The sequence below is a fragment of the Medicago sativa genome, chromosome 3 (genome assembly GCF_051527215.1).
Source record: "Medicago sativa cultivar Bolivia chromosome 3, Bolivia_mono, whole genome shotgun sequence".
Classification (NCBI taxonomy): Eukaryota; Viridiplantae; Streptophyta; class Magnoliopsida; order Fabales; family Fabaceae; genus Medicago; species Medicago sativa.
Window position 1 is genome coordinate 34,828,158 of NC_140751.1, and position 19,333 is coordinate 34,847,490.

Here is a 19,333-nt window from a genome sequence, read left to right on the forward strand (position 1 = left end):
ATCTGCATAAAAGATAATTTCATGCAATATTAATTTTTATAAATTAACTATAGTAAATATCTTATATAATAAAACATGTTTTTTGTTTGAGTGCGTACAATAATGTTTGGGCCAACAAAAGTATACCCATTATCCCATCTTGCAATCTTTAGAGACAAAGCCCTAAATCTTGTCCTATAAATACATGTGCCAGCTTCAAGAAAGAACTCATTATGTATGTTCTGAATACCAAGAGAATTAGTGTTGTGGAGGTGCAGTTTGATCCATTGCATTTTTTTAATCAAAGAAATTACACTTGAGTGATTGAGTACGATTAATCCTCAATCCTCATCTCTTTTTTCGAGTGTATTTCCTTGATTAAAGAGATTCATTGGATCATCATTTTTCTAGCAATTTGTTTGTTGTTCAGATTGTGTAATGAATTCTTGTTGTCTCGATTTGATTGTGTTTGCACGTATAATATACCTGATGAATCCTGTTTTTTCTGTTTTTTGTTTACTAATTTTGGTCATATGTTTTTAATCTGTTTGATTCATTGCTATCACTTGATGATAGGGTCTGCCTTTACGATGATTGATTATTATTTTTATTTACAACTGCAGTTATTTGTATTTTGGGACTGTATGTATACTCCTTCATCTATCGGATTTTTGGCCCTGTCTTTATTTTTTATTCTTTAGCCTATTTGCAGATAACCCAGAGGCCTTGGGTGATTGCGCAATTGCAACCAAGACGGATGCAGTGACATCACGGGTATAGGTTTCCTTTTGATAGCTATTAACAGTACTCTTTTAAACTCACTCCGATATGCGACTATCATTTATCTCTTATGTTGTTATTACAGAATTGGGAAAAGGAGATAATTTCTTTAGCAACTATGATGTGCAACTATTAACTGTCATAGTTGATTTCACAGTACCGACTTAGCGGCGGAGTGCTGATTTTTGCAGTAGAGGATCGATACTCATAAAATTTAATTGTATTTCTAAATCTAGGAAATATACGGTGACTTTTGTGCTTTAAGCACCTTTTGCAGCTTATGTGGAAATGTTTGGAAAAACAATAATGAAACGCTTATAGCTTAAGCGCGTAACATATAAGATTTTATTACAATCACCCATAATAGTTGTGGACATGTATATATATAATATCAATTATTAACTTGTTTATCTATCAACGAAATTATTCAATTTAACTCTTTAATTTGAGTTGTACACTTTAGACGACCCAAATCCTTTTAGAGGACACAGATCCTTATTAGAGTGTAGGTTCCTTCCTCGTGTTGCTCTTAGAATTTTCATATTTCATTTACAATGATTGTTATTTCAAATGTGTTTAAATTATTTACATATTTGTTTCAGCATTATGCAAAAATGATTCTAGGGAAACCTGAATTAAAAGAAAATTAAACTATAAGAGAAGGTGTGGGAGCTGCGAGTGAAAAAAAATCAAGAGATACTCAAAATACAGAGAATAAAAAAAACCAAAGATTAAATCTTTAGCTGACAAGAATAATGGTAATTATAATGATTTCCATAAGTTTTCTGAAGAATAAAGGTAGATTGCAATTCCTTTTTTTAAAAGCACATTTTACTATTTTACCTCCTTCTATTTTTTTCCTTTGATAATCCTTTCCCTTGTACCATGTGCCTATCCAGCTCTAAATTTTCAAGTTATAGACTTGGGTTAGTGTTTTTAATCAGATGGGTTCGAGTTCTATACAAACATGATTAAACTACTACACATGGAGACACTGTGGATTTTTTAGTCAACCCTATTTAAAATTTTAATATATTATTTTTTAAGGGTCTTGTATCGAAAAAGAGAAACTTGGTTTTTTGGGTTTGTTACAATTTAAATGTCACTAATAATTGCACTTTTAATTTTAATAAAAATCAATATTTCATATAAAATATCGTTCGTAATATACACATGCTACCACGCAATAAAAATAGAGGGAAGATTGACACGTAAATTCTTGTCTTTCCGCTAGTATTTAACAATTAAAAATGGAAAAATAATAATTATAAATAAAAACAAATTTTGACTACATTAAATAAGCATTAAAAATATTTTATGGCTTTATGGAAAAACAATAATCATAAAGAAAAATAAATTTTGACTGTATTAAATGAGTGTTAAAATTTTTTTTGTACCTTTTTCGAAAATTAATGAATATCTGCATAAAAGATAATTTCATGCAATATTAATTTTTATAAATTAACTATAATAAATATCTTATATAATAAAACATGTTTTTTGTTTGAGTGCGTACAATAATGTTTGGGCCAACAAAAGTATACCCATTATTCCATCTTGCAATCTTTAGAGACAAAGCCCTAAATCTTGTCCTATAAATACATGTGCCAGCTTCAAGAAAGAACTCATTATGTATGTTCTGAATACCAAGAGAATTAGTGTTGTGGAGGTGCAGTTTGATCCATTGCATTTTTTTAATCAAAGAAATTACACTTGAGTGATTGAGTATGATTAATCCTCAATCCTCTTCATCTTTTTTCGAGTGTATTTCCTTGATTAAAGAGATTCATTGGATCATCATTTTTCTAGCAATTTGTTTGTTGTTCAGATTGTGTAACATCCCGCTTTTAAAGACTGATGTATTAATTGGAGCGATAAAATGCCAACGAGTGAGTTAAGGGGCGTTTTAGACTTTTCACGTGGAGAAGCTATTTTATGTGGTTTAGGACCACAAATCTTCACAACTTTCTTTCCACTCTCTCTCTAGGGTTACAACTTTTGCTCTCCCTTCTCTCTAAGAATTTTCTCTTCTCTACTTCCCTCTACTCAAAATCTTCACACAATATCATCCAATCTTCATTCAATCTTCCATAAGTTTGAACTAAGCAAGGTTTTGCTAAGGGTGTTGGTAAAGAATTGGAAGCAAGCTTCTCCAACACACTTCTCTCCTAACTAGGGTTTTGCCATTAGGACTTTGTCTTCAAGAGCTTGAGCTTGTGAGTCTATTTTCAAAACATCAAAGGTGAGTTCTTAGTTAGTTCCAACCATGGGAACATGTGTGATAAGCTTGCAAGAAAACTACATATATTTCTAGGGTTTATTCATAAAGAAAACTACCCCTTTTTATGTCTTGTACTATTATACTTGTGAATACTTGCTTAATGACTGTTTTTCAGGTTCCAAATGATCACTAGAGTCATCATAAGCTTTGGGGTGCTTGGATTTGAGGTTTTTGAGTGAAAAACATCATTTTTGATAGTCCTGGACTGTCATAACTCGCCACGGCGAGCAGAGAGCTCGCGAGGCGAGCTAGACCTCCAGAACTGGGGATTTGCTCGCCCCCAACTCGCAGTGGCGAGTAGGAGCTCGCCTCCCACACAACTTTACTCGCCATGGCGAGCAGACAGTGGGGGAACCTCATTGTTTTGCTCGTCATGGGTGGTTCGGGCGTTTCGCGAGCGGTTTTCTTTAAGCGATCTTTTTACAATAACCCCTCAAATCAAGACTCCAAGGCATAGGTTTTAAAATGATTTCTTAAGCGAGAAGCAAGTATTTAATTGGTATAATAAGGTAAGGCATACGAGAGAAGTTAAAGATTCATAATCGGGTAGCGAATTATATATATTAAGAATGGGAATGAACATAGAGACTCGACATAGTTTGTCGAGAAGCTAGATAGTTTTGCATAGAATTGTTTATGCTAAGAAGTGATGGTTTTATATCTTAATCACAAGAGATTTAAGCAAGTAAGCTAAGACAAGAATCGTATATGGTCAAGACCATTAAGAAAGTAAAGGTGTCGTGTCTTTTGTATACCTTCCAAGGTTGGGTACAAAAGGTTCTCCAAGGGGAATGGGGTGAGCCGTAAGGGACCCGCACGTTCACTAAGGGAGTCCGGTACGCCTTTGCTAGGCAATTTACCGGTAGTAAGGGATGAACTTCCGGGGTTACTCCACTCGGAACTAATCCGTAAAATGTATTCGGTTAATCTTGATTGTTCAACGCTAACTTCTAACCTAATATATGGACATGTATTATCCTTGTGAATGAATTAAGATATGATTTAATATGTACAAGTTTAGAATCAAGTAAAGAAAGTATGTCGATGACGAGTCAGGTTTTACTTAGTCGTCCGACTTAGAGATGTGTCATGAAGATAGTTCTTGATACTTAGTGCGTATCTTGATATAGCAATTTTAGACTTTTCCCTTGATCGCCATGACATGTTTAGAGCAGCAAGACCTTTAGTAGGATCGTAAGAATTTATGACGAATAGCATGCACTACCGTCTAGATAAGAGAATCCACACACGTATAATCAACCGGCAGGTTGTAATTTAGACACGTGATGACCATAAGTTTTCCCCCAAGGTTATCACTAGCCTAGACTAGATAGAACTCACTGAGGCATTATGTCTCATCCAACTCCTTATTTGTTCAGGATCACAGGTTGCTCAAAGAAAAGGTAAGGAAAAAGCTTTGGATTGATCGAGTATGCAGAAATCAAGAGAAGTCGAATTAAGGATGCATATGTTATATTATTTAAGTTATGTTGTTAGACTTCGTAACTAGTATTATGAAGCAAAAACTTTGGTGTGTAATAATGTAACATATGACTCGGAATCTTTGTATCTTAACTTTCGACTTAAAGTCGTTCCTGTATTGTATAATTAATGTATCCAATATCATCCTATAACGCTCATTTGATTATCCTAGATAATTTCAAATACGGGTGTTACAATTGGTATCAGAGCAGGTCGTTTCAGATCGTGCCTTGGGTCATTAATATTACAATCCAAGTAGTTGTTCTTTTGAGTTTAGGATGTTGTCCTCATTGTTATATTTGGTTGAAATTGATCACTTTGACTTAAATATGACAGTTTGAGCGAGAATGTCTGGAGCACAAAGAGGACGAGGTTGGCCAAGAGCCAATCAGAATGTTAACCCTGATGCTCAGATGTGGGCACAGATGATGCAGCAGAATCAGCAGATGATGCAGATGATGCAACAACAGATCCAGCAGAACACACAGTCCCAGCAGCAATGGGCTGCAACTATGCAACAAGGTCCGGGATTGCATCAACCGCATCCACCACCTCCAATTGTGGGGAATCCAGCATTCCGAGAATTCAATCGGAACCATCCTCCAGAGTTTGACGGTAGTGGGGAGCCGCCTGAAGCTAAGAGGTGGATCAAGCATTCAGAGAAGATTTTTCTTATGGCCAATTGTACCGAGGAAGAGAAGGTAGTTTATGCAACTAATCAATTCCGAGGTGCAGCACAGGATTGGTGGGAAACTGCTCGACGCAGGATGGTGACAAATGGAATGCCAGTGAATTGGGAGAACTTTAAGCAAGTGATGAAAGAGAAATATATTCCTTTGTCGTTCAAGGTCAGGAAGGAGCAAGAATTTCTTCAATTGAAACAGGGTCAAATGTCGGTGACAGATTTCACAAAGAAGTTTGAGGAATTATCTTATTACTCTACTCACCATGAGTATGCGGGTAATGAGATGTGGAAAGTTAACCAATATAAGCATGCTTTGAGAGGTGAACTCTATGCGGTAGTCAGTCAACAAAGGTTAACAAATTTCGATGAGATGGTGCATAATAGTTTGGAGGCTGAGAGAGGTTATGATAAAGCTGTCAGAGAGGGTACCACGTCTTTTGATAGAAGAAGAGGCAATTTTGTTGATAGGCATCATGATAAGTTGAAGCCAAGAGGGTCTCCTCAGAAGGGGTCTCCTCAGAAGGGAAGACAGATGGGTTCATCAAACTCTTTTGTTACTTGCAGTAAATGTGGAAGGACTAATGCTGGGCCATGCAAAATGGGAGATGATTCATGTTATGCTTGTGGCCAGAGAGGGCACTTTATGGTAGATTGTCCCACTAGGAAGAACAAGGGCAAAGGCGTAGGTACCACAATGAACAGAGGAAGGGTGTACTCATTGGATGGCAAGAAGGCACAAGCTAATGAATATTTAATTGGTGGTACGTGTTTTCTTGGCCGAAATCCTATTAATGTTTTATTTGATTGTGGAGCATCATGTTCTTTCATTTCTTTCCAATGTGTTGAAGCTCTTCAGTTATCTGTTTCATTATTAAATCCCTCTATGATGGTAACTACGGCCACCGATGGAGGAATTGTAGCGAATTATGTTTGTGAGAATTGTCCTATCACCGTATCTAGTAAGACTTATTATATAGACTTGGTATGTCTTCCGATGAAGCAACTTGATGTGATCTTAGGTATGGATTGGTTGTCGGCGAATCATGTATATATAGGGTGTGCAAAGAAGAGTATTTACATGCCAACTACTAACACGGTGGAAGGAGTGGCTTTATCAGAATTATTAAAACACACATATCTAATGGCTCAATTTATTTGTGCTCAAGATAAGGGTTTTTATGTCATGCTCACCGTGACTTCAGAGACAGATATACGTCCAAATGATATTCCGATTGTCAGTGAGTACCTGGATGTCTTTCCGGCCGATATCACAAATTTACCACCAGAAAGGGAAATTGAGTTTTCAATTGATCTGATTCCAGGAGCGGAGCCGGTGTCGGTAGCGCCTTATAGAATGTCTCCTTTGGAGCTTAAGGAACTAAAGTCTCAGCTAGAAGAGCTTATACAGAAGCATTTCATCAGGCCTAGTGTATCTCCTTGGGGTGCACCGGTGTTGTTAGTCAAGAAGAAAGATGGTAGCATGAGACTGTGTATTGATTATTGCCAGTTGAATAAGGTAACCATCAAGAATAAGTACCCATGGCCAAGGATTGATGATCTACTTGATCAGCTTAAAGGAGCGTCCATATTCTCAAAGATTGACCTTAGATCTGGATATCATCAGATACGCATCAAATCTTCGGATGTGTCTAAAACGGCTTTCAGAACGCGTTACGGACACTATGAATTTTAGTTATGCCTTTTGGTGTATCCAATGCTCCAGCATGTTTTTATGGATTATATGAACCGGATCTTTCAACCGTATTTGGATTAATTTGTCATTATTTTCATTGATGACATATTGATTTATTCTAAGAATCCACGAGAGCATGCTCAACATCTGAGAACAGTGTTGAATGTTCTCCGAGAGAAACAACTTTATGCAAAGTTTAGCAAGTGTGAGTTTTGGTTGTCAGAAGTTAAGTTCCTGGGTCATGTTATTTCTCAAGGAGGAGTAGCAGTTGATCAGTCGAAAGTAGAAGTTGTTCAAAATTGGACTAGACCAAAGAATGTTTCAGACGTTCGAAGCTTTTTGGGGTTAGCTGGATATTACCGGTGATTCATCATGAAGTTTTCCCAAATCGCTTTGCCATTAACCCGACTCACAAGGAAGGATGTACCTTTTGTGTGGGATGAAGAATGTGAGAAAAGTTTTAGGACTCTGAAGAAGAAGTTGACACAGGCACCAGTTCTAACCATACCCGACCCGGAGAATAAATATGTTGTGTTTTGTGATGCATCGTCTAAGGGACTTGGTGGTGTACTTATGCAGGAAAATAATGTGATAGCTTATGCATCTAGACAACTCAAGACGCATGAAGGAAATTATCCTACTCATGACTTGGAGTTAGCAGCCATAATTTTCGTTTTGAAGATATGGAGGCATCATTTGTATGGAGCACACTTTGAATTGTTTAGTGACCACAAGAGCCTAAAGTACTTGTTTGATCAAAGAGATTTGAATATGAGGCAACGACGTTGGATGGAATATTTAAAAGATTTTGACTTTGATTTGAAATATCATCCAGGAAAGGCCAATGTGGTGGCAGATGCTTTGAGTCGTAAGGCCTTAGCTCAAGCTGAAGTCTTAATGCACACTTGTAACATGTATGAGAAGGTTCGAGACCTTAATCTTGGAGTCACAGAAGATGATGACGGTATTTGGTTGCACAGATTGGAAGTTTCATGCGATTTACGGTCAAGAATTATACAGGCTCAGATTGTTGACACAGAACTTCAGAGAAGGAAGGTTATGTGTTCCAAATGATCAAGAGCTTAGAAGATTGATTTTGGATGAGGTGCATAAGAGTAGTTTTTCAATTCATCCTGGTGCTACCAAGATGTATCAAGATTTAAAGAGGGAGTACTGGTGGCCTGGCATGAAGACGGATATTGCTGAATTTGTAGCAAGATGTATTGTTTGTCAACAAGTCAAAATAGAACATCAGAGACCAGCTGGTATGCTACAACCATTGGAGATTCCTCAGTGGAAATGGGAACACATTACTATGGACTTTGTAGGAGGTTTACCTCGTACTCAGAGAGGTCAAGACTCAATATGGGTGATTGTAGATAGGTTAACTAAGTCAGCTCATTTCTTACTAGTTAAAACTACCTACAAAGCATCTCAGTATGCTGAACTGTTCATTTCAGAAATCGTCAAGCTACACGGCGTTCTGGTGAGTATTGTGTCGGATAGAGATCCTATCTTCACTTCGCACTTTTGGAGGGCCTTTCAAAGGGCCTTAGGAACTCGTTTGAAGTTGAGCACGTCGCATCATCCGCAAACGGATGGACAGTCAGAGAGGACTATCCAAACTTTAGAAGACATGTTACGTGCTTGTGTTGTAGAAGATGGAGGGAGTTGGAACCATCACTTACCTCTGATAGAATTTTCCTACAACAATAGTTATCATTCGAGTATCGGAATGGCACCATATGAAGCGTTGTATGGTAGGAAATGAAGAACCCCTCTATGTTGGGCAGAGGTTGGAGATAAGAGCATAATTGGACCAGAGATTATTCAAGAAACGACTTTGAAGATTAAGTCAATACAAGAGAATATGAGAATAGCACAGAGTCGTCAGAAAAGTTATGCGGACAATAGGCGAAGACCTTTAGAGTTCGAAGAAGGTGATCATGTGTTCCTGAAGGTTACACCTAAACTGGGTTTGAGAGGTGTTTTCAGAACCAAGAAGTTGTGTCCTAGATATGTAGGACCGTTTATGATACTCAAGCGTATCGGACCAGTGGCTTACCAGCTAGCTTTACCTCCAGCTATGTCGGGATTATATGATGTGTTTCATGTATCTCAATTGAAGAAGTACATTCCAGATCCTTTTCAGCCAATTGAGTTAGATTCCATAGAATTGAGATTGGATTTGACTTTTAAGCCAGAACCAAAAAGAATAATTGACCGAGATGTCAAATCTCTCAGGAACAAAGAGATTCCTATATTGAAAGTGTTATGGAAGGGTTCGCCAGATGGTGAGGCTACATGGGAACTTGAATCAGAGATGTTTGATCAGTATCCACATTTGTTTTCAGGTATGCTCTAAATTTCGAGGACGAAATTTTTTAAGGGGGGTAGATTGTAACATCCCGCTTTTAAAGACTGATGTATTAATTGGAGCGATAAAATGCCAACGAGTGAGTTAAGGGGCGTTTTAGACTTTTCACGTGGAGAAGCTATTTTATGTGGTTTAGGACCACAAATCTTCACAACTTTCTTTCCACTCTCTCTCTAGGGTTACAACTTTTGCTCTCCCTTCTCTCTAAGAATTTTCTCTTCTCTACTTCCCTCTACTCAAAATCTTCACACAATATCATCCAATCTTCATTCAATCTTCCATAAGTTAGAACTAAGCAAGGTTTTGCTAAGGGTGTTGGTAAAGAATTGGAAGCAAGCTTCTCCAACACACTTCTCTCCCAACTAGGGTTTTGCCATTAGGACGTTGTCTTCAAGAGCTTGAGCTTGTGAGTCTATTTTCAAAACATCAAAGGTGAGTTCTTAGTTAGTTCGAACCATGGGAACATGTGTGATAAGCTTGCAAGAAAACTACATATATTTCTAGGGTTTATTCATCAAGAAAGTTACCCCTTTTTATGTCTTGTACCATTATACTAGTGAATACTTGCTTAATGACTGTTTTTCAGGTTCCAAATGATCACTAGAGTCATCATAAGCTTTGGGGTGCTTGGATTTGAGGTTTTTGAGTGAAAAACACCATTTTTGACAGTCCTGGACTGTCATAACTCGCCACGGCGAGCAGAGAGCTCGCGAGGCGAGCTAGACCTCCAGAACTGGGGATTTGCTCGCCCCCAACTCGTAGTGGCGGGTAAGAGCTCGCCTCCCACACAACTTTACTCGCCATGGCGAGCAGACAGTGGGGGAACCTCATTGTTTTGCTCGTCATGGGTGGTTCGGGCGTTTCGCGAGCGGTTTTCTTTAAGCGATCTTTTTACAATAACCCCTCAAATCAAGACTCCAAGGCATAGGTTTTAAAATGATTTCTTAAGCGAGAAGCAAGTATTTAATTGGTATAACAAGGTAAGGCATACGAGAGAATTTAAAGATTCATAATCGGGTAGCGAATTATATATATTAAGAATGGGAATGAACATAGAGACTCGACATAGTTTGTCGAGAAGCTAGATAGTTTTGCATAGAATTGTTTATGCTAAGAAGTGATGGTTTTATATCTTAATCACAAGAGATTTAAGCAAGTAAGCTAAGACAAGAATCGTATATGGTCAAGACCATTAAGAAAGTAAAGGTGTCGTGTCTTTTGTATTCCTTCCAAGGTTGGGTACAAAAGGTTCTCCAAGGGGAATGGGGTGAGCCGTAAGGGACCCGCACGTTCACTAAGGGAGTCCGGTACGCCTTTGCTAGGCAATTTACCGGTAGTAAGGGATGAACTTCCGGGGTTACTCCACTCGGAACTAATCCGTAAAATGTATTCGGTTAATCTTGATTGTTCAACGCTAACTTCCAACCTAATATATGGACATGTATTGTGCTTGTGAATTAATTAAGATATGATTTAATATGTACAAGTTTAGAATCAAGTAAAGAAAGTATGTCGATGACGAGTCAGGTTTTACTTAGTCATCCGACTTAGAGATGTGTCATGAAGATAGTTCTTGATACTTAGTGCGTATCCTGATATAGCAATTTTAGACTTTTCCCTTGATCGCCATGACATGTTTAGAGCAGCAAGACCTTTAGTAGGATCGTAAGAATTTATGACGAATAGCATGCACTACCGTCTAGATAAGAGAATCCACACACGTATAATCAACCGGCAGGTTGTAATTTAGACACGTGATGACCATAAGTTTTCCCCCAAGGTTATCACTAGCCTAGACTAGATAGAACTCACTGAGGCATTATGTCTCATCCAACTCCTTATTTGTTCAGGATCACAGGTTGCTCAAAGAAAAGGTAAGGAAAAAGCTTTGGATTGATCGAGTATGCAGAAATCAAGAGGAGTCGAATTAAGGATGCATATGTTATATTATTTAAGTTATGTTGTTAGACTTCGTAACTAGTATTATGAAGCAAAAACTTTGGTGTGTAATAATGTAACATATGACTCGGAATCTTTGTATCTTAACTTTCGACTTAAAGTCGTTCCTGTATTGTATAATTAATGTATCCAATATCATCCTATAACGCTCATTTGATTATTCTAGATAATTTCAAATACAGGTGTTACAATTGGTATCAGAGCAGGTCGTTTCAGATCGTGCCTTGGGTCATTAATATTACAATCCAAGTAGTTGTTCTTTTGAGTTTAGGATGTTGTCCTCATTGTTATATTTGGTTGAAATTGATCACTTTGACTTAAATATGACAGTTTGAGCGAGAATGTCTGGAGCACAAAGAGGACGAGGTCGGCCAAGAGCCAATCAAAATGTTAACCCTGATGCTCAGATGTGGGCACATATGATGCAGCAGAATCAGCAGATGATGCAGATGATGCAACAACAGATCCAGCAGAACGCACAGTCCCAGCAGAAATGAGCTGCAACTATGCAACAAGGTCCGGGATTGCATCAACCGCATCCACCAGCTCCAATTGTGGGGAATCCAGCATTCCGAGAATTCAATCGGAACCATCCTCCAGAGTTTGACGGTAGTGGGGAGCCGCCTGAAGCTAAGAGGTGGGTCAAGCATTTAGAGAAGATTTTTCTTATGGCCAATTGTACCGAGGAACAGAAGGTAGTTTATGCAACTAATCAACCGAGGTGCAGCACAGGATTGGTCGGAAACTGCTCGACGCAGGATGGTGACAAATGGAATGCCAGTGAATTGGGAGAACTTTAAGCAAGTGATGAAAGAGAAATATATTCCTTTGTCGTTCAAGGTCAGGAAGGAGCAAGAATTTCTTCAATTGAAACAGGGTCAAATGTCGGTGACAGATTTCACAAAGAAGTTTGAGGAATTATCTTATTACTCTACTCACCATGAGTATGCGGGTAATGAGATGTGGAAAGTTAACCAATATAAGCATGCTTTGAGAGGTGAACTCTATGCGGTAGTCAGTCAACAAAGGTTAACAAATTTCGATGAGATGGTGCATAATAGTTTGGAGGCTGAGAGAGGTTATGATAAAGCTGTCAGAGAGGGTACCACGTCTTTTGATAGAAGAAGAGGCAATTTTGTTGATAGGCATCATGATAAGTTGAAGCCAAGAGGGTCTCCTCAGAAGGGGTCTCCTCAGAAGGGAAGACAGATGGGTTCATCCAACTCTTTTGTTACTTGCAGTAAATGTGGAAGGACTCGTGCTGGGCCATGCAAAATGGGAGATGATTCATGTTATGCTTGTGGCCAGAGAGGGCACTTTATGGTAGATTGTCCCACTAGGAAGAACAAGGGCAAAGGCGTAGGTACCACAATGAACAGAGGAAGGGTGTACTCATTGGATGGCAAGAAGGCACAAGCTAATGAAGATTTAATTGGTGGTACGAGTTTTCTTGGCCGAAATCCTATTAATGTTTTATTTGATTGTGGAGCATCCTGTTCTTTCATTTCTTTCCAATGTGTTGAAGCTCTTCAGTTATCTGTTTCGTTATTAAATCCCCCTATGATGGTAACTACGGCCACCAATGGAGAAATTGTAGCGAATTATGTTTGTGAGAATTGTCCTATCACCGTATCTAGTAAGACTTATTATATAGACTTGGTATCTCTTCCGATGAAGCAACTTGATGTGATCTTAGGTATGGATTGGTTGTCGGCGAATCATGTAGATAGAGGGTGTGCAGAGAAGAGTATTTGCATGCCAACTACTAACACGGTGGAAGGAGTGGCTTTATCAGAATTATTAAAACACACATATCTAATGGCTCAATTTATTTGTGCTCAAGATAAGGGTTTTTATGTCATGCTCACCGTGACTTCAGAGACAGATATACGTCCAAATGATATTCCGATTGTCAGTGAGTACCTGGATGTCTTTCCGGCCGATATCACAAATTTACCACCAGAAAGGGAAATTGAGTTTTCAATTGATCTGATTCCAGGAGCGGAGCCGGTGTCGGTAGCGCCTTATAGAATGTCTCCTTTGGAGCTTAAGGAACTAAAGTCTCAGCTAGAAGAGCTTATACAGAAGCATTTCATCAGGCCTAGTGTATCTCCTTGGGGTGCACCGGTGTTGTTAGTCAAGAAGAAAGATGGTAGCATGAGACTGTGTATTGATTATTGCAGTTGAATAAGGTAACCATCAAGAATAAGTACCCATGGCCAAGGATTGATGATCTACTTGATCAGCTTAAAGGAGCGTCCGTATTCTCAAAGATTGACCTTAGATCTAGATATCATCAGATACGCATCAAATCTTCGGATGTGTCTAAAACGGCTTTCAGAACGCGTTACGGACACTATGAATTTTTAGTTATGCCTTTTGGTGTATCCAATGCTCCAGCATGTTTTTATGGATTATATGAACCGGATCTTTCAACCGTATTTGGATCAATTTTTCATTATTTTCATTGATGACATATTGATTTATTCTAAGAATCCACGAGAGCATGCTCAACATCTGAGAACAGTGTTGAATGTTCTCCGAGAGAAACAACTTTATGCAAAGTTTAGCAAGTGTGAGTTTTGGTTGTCAGAAGTTAAGTTCCTGGGTCATGTTATTTCTCAAGGAGGAGTAGCAGTTGATTAGTCGAAAGTAGAAGCTGTTCAAAATTGGACTAGACCAAAGAATGTTTCAGAGGTTCGAAGCATTTTGGGGTTAGCTGGATATTACCGGCGATTCATCATGAAGTTTTCCCAAATCGCTTTGCCATTAACCCGACTCACAAGGAAGGATGTACCTTTTGTGTGGGATGAAGAATGTGAGAAAAGTTTTAGGACTCTGAAGAAGAAGTTGACACAGGCACCAGTTCTAACCATACCCGACCCGGAGAAGAAATATGTTGTGTTTTGTGATGCATCGTCTAAGGGACTTGGTGGTGTACTTATGCCGGAAAATAATGTGATAGCTTATGCATCTAGACAACTCAAGACGCATGAAGGAAATTATCCTACTCATGACTTGGAGTTAGCAGCCATAATTTTCGTTTTGAAGATATGGAGGCATCATTTGTATGGAGCACACTTTGAATTGTTTAGTGACCATAAGAGCCTAAAGTACTTGTTTGATCAAAGAGATTTGAATATGAGGCAACGACGTTGGATTGAATATTTAAAAGATTTTGACTTTGATTTGAAATATCATCCAGGAAAGGCCAATGTGGTGGCAGATGCTTTGAGTCGTAAGGCCTTAGCTCAAGCTGAAGTCTTAATGCACACTTGTAACATGTATGAGAAGGTTCGAGACCTTAATCTTGGAGTCACAGAAGATGATTACGGTATTTGGTTGCACTGATTGGAAGTTTCATGCGATTTACGGTCAAGAATTATACAGGCTCAGATTGTTGACATAGAACTTCAGAGAAGGAGTGTTCACCCAGAATTCTCTATGGCTTCGGATGGAGCAATATTGTTTGAAGGAAGGTTATGTGTTCCAAATGATCAAGAGCTTAGAAGATTGATTTTGGATGAGGCGCATAAGAGTAGTTTTTCAATTCATCCTGGTGCTACCAAGATGTATCAAGATTTAAAGAGGGAGTACTGGTGGCCTGGCATGAAGACGGATATTGCTGAATTTGTAGCAAGATGTATTGTTTGTCAACAAGTCAAAATAGAACATCAGAGACCAGCTGGTATGCTACAACCATTGGAGATTCCCAAGTGGAGATGGGAACACATTACTATGGACTTTGTAGGAGGTTTACCTCGTACTCAGAGAGGTCAAGACTCAATATGGTGATTGTAGATAGGTTAACTAAGTCAGCTCATTTCTTACCAGTTAAAACTACCTACAAAGCATCTCAGTATGCTGAACTGTTCATTTCAGAAATCGTCAAGCTACACGGGGTTCCGGTGAGTATTGTGTCGGATAGAGATCCTATCTTCACTTCGCACTTTTGGAGGGCCTTTCAAAGGGCCTTAGGAACTCGTTTGAAGTTGAGCACGTCGCATCATCCGCAAAGGGATAGACAGCCAGAGAGGACTATCCAAACTTTAGAAGACATGTTACGTGCTTGTGTTGTAGAAGATGGAGGGAGTTGGAACCATCACTTACCTCTGATAGAATTTTCCTACAACAATAGTTATCATTCGAGTATCGGAATGGCACCATATGAAGCGTTGTATGGTAGGAAATGAAGAACCCCTCTATGTTGGGCAGAGGTTGGAGATAAGAGCATAATTGGACCAGAGATTATTCAAGAAACGACTTTGAAGATTAAGTCAATACAAGAGAATATGAGAATAGCACAGAGTCGTCAGAAAAGTTATGCGGACAATAGGCGAAGACCTTTAGAGTTCGAAGAAGGTGATCATGTGTTCCTGAAGGTTACACCTAAACTGGGTTTGAGAGGTGTTTTCAGAACCAAGAAGTTGTGTCCTAGATATGTAGGACCGTTTATGATACTCAAGCGTATCGGACCAGTGGCTTACCAGCTAGCTTTACCTCCAGCTATGTCGGGATTATATGATGTGTTTCATGTATCTCAATTGAAGAAGTACATTCCAGATCCTTTTCAGCCAATTGAGTTAGATTCCATAGAATTGAGATTGGATTTGACTTTTAAGCCAGAACCAAAAAGAATAATTGACCGAGATGTCAAATCTCTCAGGAACAAAGAGATTCCTATATTGAAAGTGTTATGGAAGGGTTCGCCAGATGGTGAGGCTACATGGGAACTTGAATCAGAGATGTTTGATCAGTATCCACATTTGTTTTCAGGTATGCTCTAAATTTCGAGGACGAAATTTTTTAAGGGGGGTAGATTGTAACATCCCGCTTTTAAAGACTGATGTATTAATTGGAGCGATAAAATGCCAACGAGTGAGTTAAGGGGCGTTTTAGACTTTTCACGTGGAGAAGCTATTTTATGTGGTTTAGGACCACAAATCTTCACAACTTTCTTTCCACTCTCTCTCTAGGGTTACAACTTTTGCTCTCCCTTCTCTCTAAGAATTTTCTCTTCTCTACTTCCCTCTACTCAAAATCTTCACACAATATCATCCAATCTTCATTCAATCTTCCATAAGTTAGAACTAAGCAAGGTTTTGCTAAGGGTGTTGGTAAAGAATTGGAAGCAAGCTTCTCCAACACACTTCTCTCCCAACTAGGGTTTTGCCATTAGGACTTTGTCTTCAAGAGCTTGAGCTTGTGAGTCTATTTTCAAAACATCAAAGGTGAGTTCTTAGTTAGTTCCAACCATGGGAACATGTGTGATAAGCTTGCAAGAAAACTACATATATTTCTAGGGTTTATTCATAAAGAAAGTTACCCCTTTTTATGTCTTGTACCATTATACTAGTGAATACTTGCTTAATGACTGTTTTTCAGGTTCTAAATGATCACTAGAGTCATCATAAGCTTTGGGGTGCTTGGATTTGAGGTTTTTGAGTGAAAAACACCATTTTTGACAGTCCTGGACTGTCATAACTCACCACGGCGAGCAGAGAGCTCGCGAGGCGAGCTAGACCTCCAGAACTGGGGATTTGCTCGCCCCCAACTCGTAGTGGCGAGTAGGAGCTCGCCTCCCACACAACTTTACTCGCCATGGCGAGCAGACAGTGGGGGAACCTCATTGTTTTGCTCGTCATGGGTGGTTCGGGCGTTTCGCGAGCGGTTTTCTTTAAGCGATCTTTTTACAACAACCCCTCAAATCAAGACTCCAAGGCATAGGTTTTAAAATGATTTCTTAAGCGAGAAGCAAGTATTTAATTGGTATAACAAGGTAAGGCATACGAGAGAAGTTAAAGATTCATAATCGGGTAGCGAATTATATATATTAAGAATGGGAATGAACATAGAGACTCGACATAGTTTGTCGAGAAGCTAGATAGTTTTGCATAGAATTGTTTATGCTAGAAGTGACGGTTTTATATCTTAATCACAAGAGATTTAAGCAAGTAAGCTAAGACAAGAATCGTATATGGTCAAGACCATTAAGAAAGTAAAGGCGTCGTGTCTTTTGTATACCTTCCAAGGTTGGGTACAAAAGGTTCTCCAAGGGGAATGGGGTGAGCCGTAAGGGACCCGCACGTTCACTAAGGGAGTCCGGTACGCCTTTGCTAGGCAATTTACCGGTAGTAAGGGATGAACTTCCAGGGTTACTCCACTCGGAACTAATCTGTAAAATGTATTCGGTTAATCTTGATTGTTCAACGCTAACTTCTAACCTAATATATGGACATGTATTATGCTTGTGAATGAATTAAGATATGATTTAATATGTACAAGTTTAGAATCAAGTAAAGAAAGCATGTCGATGACGAGTTAGGTTTTACTTAGTCGTCCGACTTAGAGATGTGTCATGAAGATAGTTCTTGATACTTAGTGTGTATCTTGATATATCAATTTTAGACTTTTCCCTTGATCGCCATGACATGTTTAGAGCAGCAACACCTTTAGTAGGATCATAAGAATCTATGACGAATAGCATGCACTACCGTCTAGATAAGAGAATCCACACACGTATAATCAACCGGCAGGTTGTAATTTAGACACGTGATGACCATAAGTTTTCCCCCAAGGTTATCACTAGCCTAGACTAGATAGAACTCACTGAGGCATTATGTCTCATCCAACTCCTTATTTGTTCAGGATCACAGGTTGCTCAAAGAAAAGGTAAGGAAAAAGCTTTGGATTGATCGAGTATGCAGAAATCAAGAGGAGTCGAATTAAGGATGCATATGTTATATTATTTAAGTTATGTTGTTAGACTTCGTAACTAGTATTATGAAGCAAAAACTTTGGTGTGTAATAATGTAACATATGACTCGGAATCTTTGTATCTTAACTTTCGACTTAAAGTCGTTCCTGTATTGTATAATTAATGTATCCAATATCATCCTATAACGCTCATTTGATTATTCTAGATAATTTCAAATACGGGTGTTACAGATTGTGTAAGGAATTCTTGTTGTCTCGATTTGATTGTGTTTGCACGTATAATATACTTGATGAATCCTGTTTTTTCTGTTTTTTGTTTATTAATTTTGGTCATATGTTTTTAATCTGTTTGATTCATTGCTATCACTTGATGATAAGGTCTGCCTTTACGATGATTGATTATTATTTTTATTTACAACTGCAGTTGTTTGTATTTTGGGACTGTATGTATACTACTTCATCTATCAGATTTTTGGCCCTGTCTTAATTTTTTATTCTTTGGCCTATTTGCAGATAACCCAGAGGCCTTGGGTGATTGCGTAATTGCAACCAAGACGGATGCAGTGACATCACGGGTATAGGTTTCCTTTTGATAGCTATTAACATTACTCTTTTAAACTCACTCTGATATGCGACTATCATTTATGTCTTATGTTGTTATTACAGAATTGGGAAAAGGAGATAATTTCTTTAGCAACTATGATGTGCAACAATTAACTGTCATAGTTGATTTCACAGTACCTACTTAGCGGCGGAGTGCTGATGTTTGTCGTAGAGGATCCATACTCATAAAATTTAATTGTATTTCTAAATCTAGGAAATATACGGTGACTTTTGTGCTTTAAGCACCTTTTGCAGTTTATGTGGAAGTGTTTGGAAAAACAATAATGAAACGCTTATAGCTTAAGCGCGTAACATATAAGATTTTATTACAATCACCCATAATAGTTGTGGACATGTATATATATAATATCAATTATTAACTTGTTTATCAATCAACGAAATTATTCAATTTAACTCTTTAATTTGAGTTGTACACTTTAGACGATCCAAATGCTTTTAGAGGACGCGGATCCTTATTAGAGTGTAGGTTCCTTCCTCGTGTTGCTCTTAGAATTTTCATATTTCATTTACAATGATTGTTATTTCAAATGTGTTTAAATTATTTACATATTTGTTTCAGCATTATGCAAAAAAAATTCTAGGGAAACCTGAATTAAAAGAAAATTAAACTATAAGAGAAGGTGTGGGAGCTGCGAGTGAAAAAAAATCAAGAGATACTCAAAATACAGAGAATAAAAAAAACCAAAGATTAAATCTTTAGCTGACAAGAATAATGGTAATTATAATGATTTCCATTGTGATAAGTTTTCTGAAGAA

At 38.2% G+C, this 19,333-nt stretch overlaps 2 protein-coding genes across 2 annotated transcripts; both read left to right on the forward strand.

The window, feature by feature from the left end:
- Window positions 1-12,043: 12,043 nt before the first annotated feature.
- LOC146937314 (uncharacterized) lies at window positions 12,044-13,423 on the forward strand. The gene has a single exon (XM_085749391.1). The coding sequence runs from the start codon at window positions 12,044-12,046 to the stop codon at window positions 13,421-13,423; it is 1,380 nt and encodes a 459-aa protein (XP_085605517.1).
- Window positions 13,424-15,528: 2,105 nt separating this feature from the next.
- LOC146937315 (uncharacterized) lies at window positions 15,529-18,670 on the forward strand. The gene is made up of 4 exons (XM_085749392.1): window positions 15,529-16,012; window positions 17,885-17,908; window positions 18,467-18,528; window positions 18,620-18,670. Exons 1-4 carry the CDS (start codon window positions 15,529-15,531, stop codon window positions 18,668-18,670), a joined length of 621 nt encoding a protein of 206 aa, XP_085605518.1.
- The last annotated feature ends 663 nt before the right edge of the window (window positions 18,671-19,333 follow it).

Excerpts from the sequence above, each read along its gene's own strand:
- LOC146937314 (XM_085749391.1), top strand. The coding sequence starts at position 12,044 with ATGAAAGAGAAATATATTCCTTTGTCGTTCAAGGTCAGGAAGGAGCAA.
- LOC146937315 (XM_085749392.1), top strand. The coding sequence starts at position 15,529 with ATGAGAATAGCACAGAGTCGTCAGAAAAGTTATGCGGACAATAGGCGA. Across the intron at positions 17,909-18,466 it reads ACAGGTTGCTCAAAGAAAAG|ATAACCCAGAGGCCTTGGGT; the intron begins GTAAGGAAAAAG and ends GCCTATTTGCAG. Across the intron at positions 18,529-18,619 it reads CGGATGCAGTGACATCACGG|AATTGGGAAAAGGAGATAAT; the intron begins GTATAGGTTTCC and ends TTGTTATTACAG.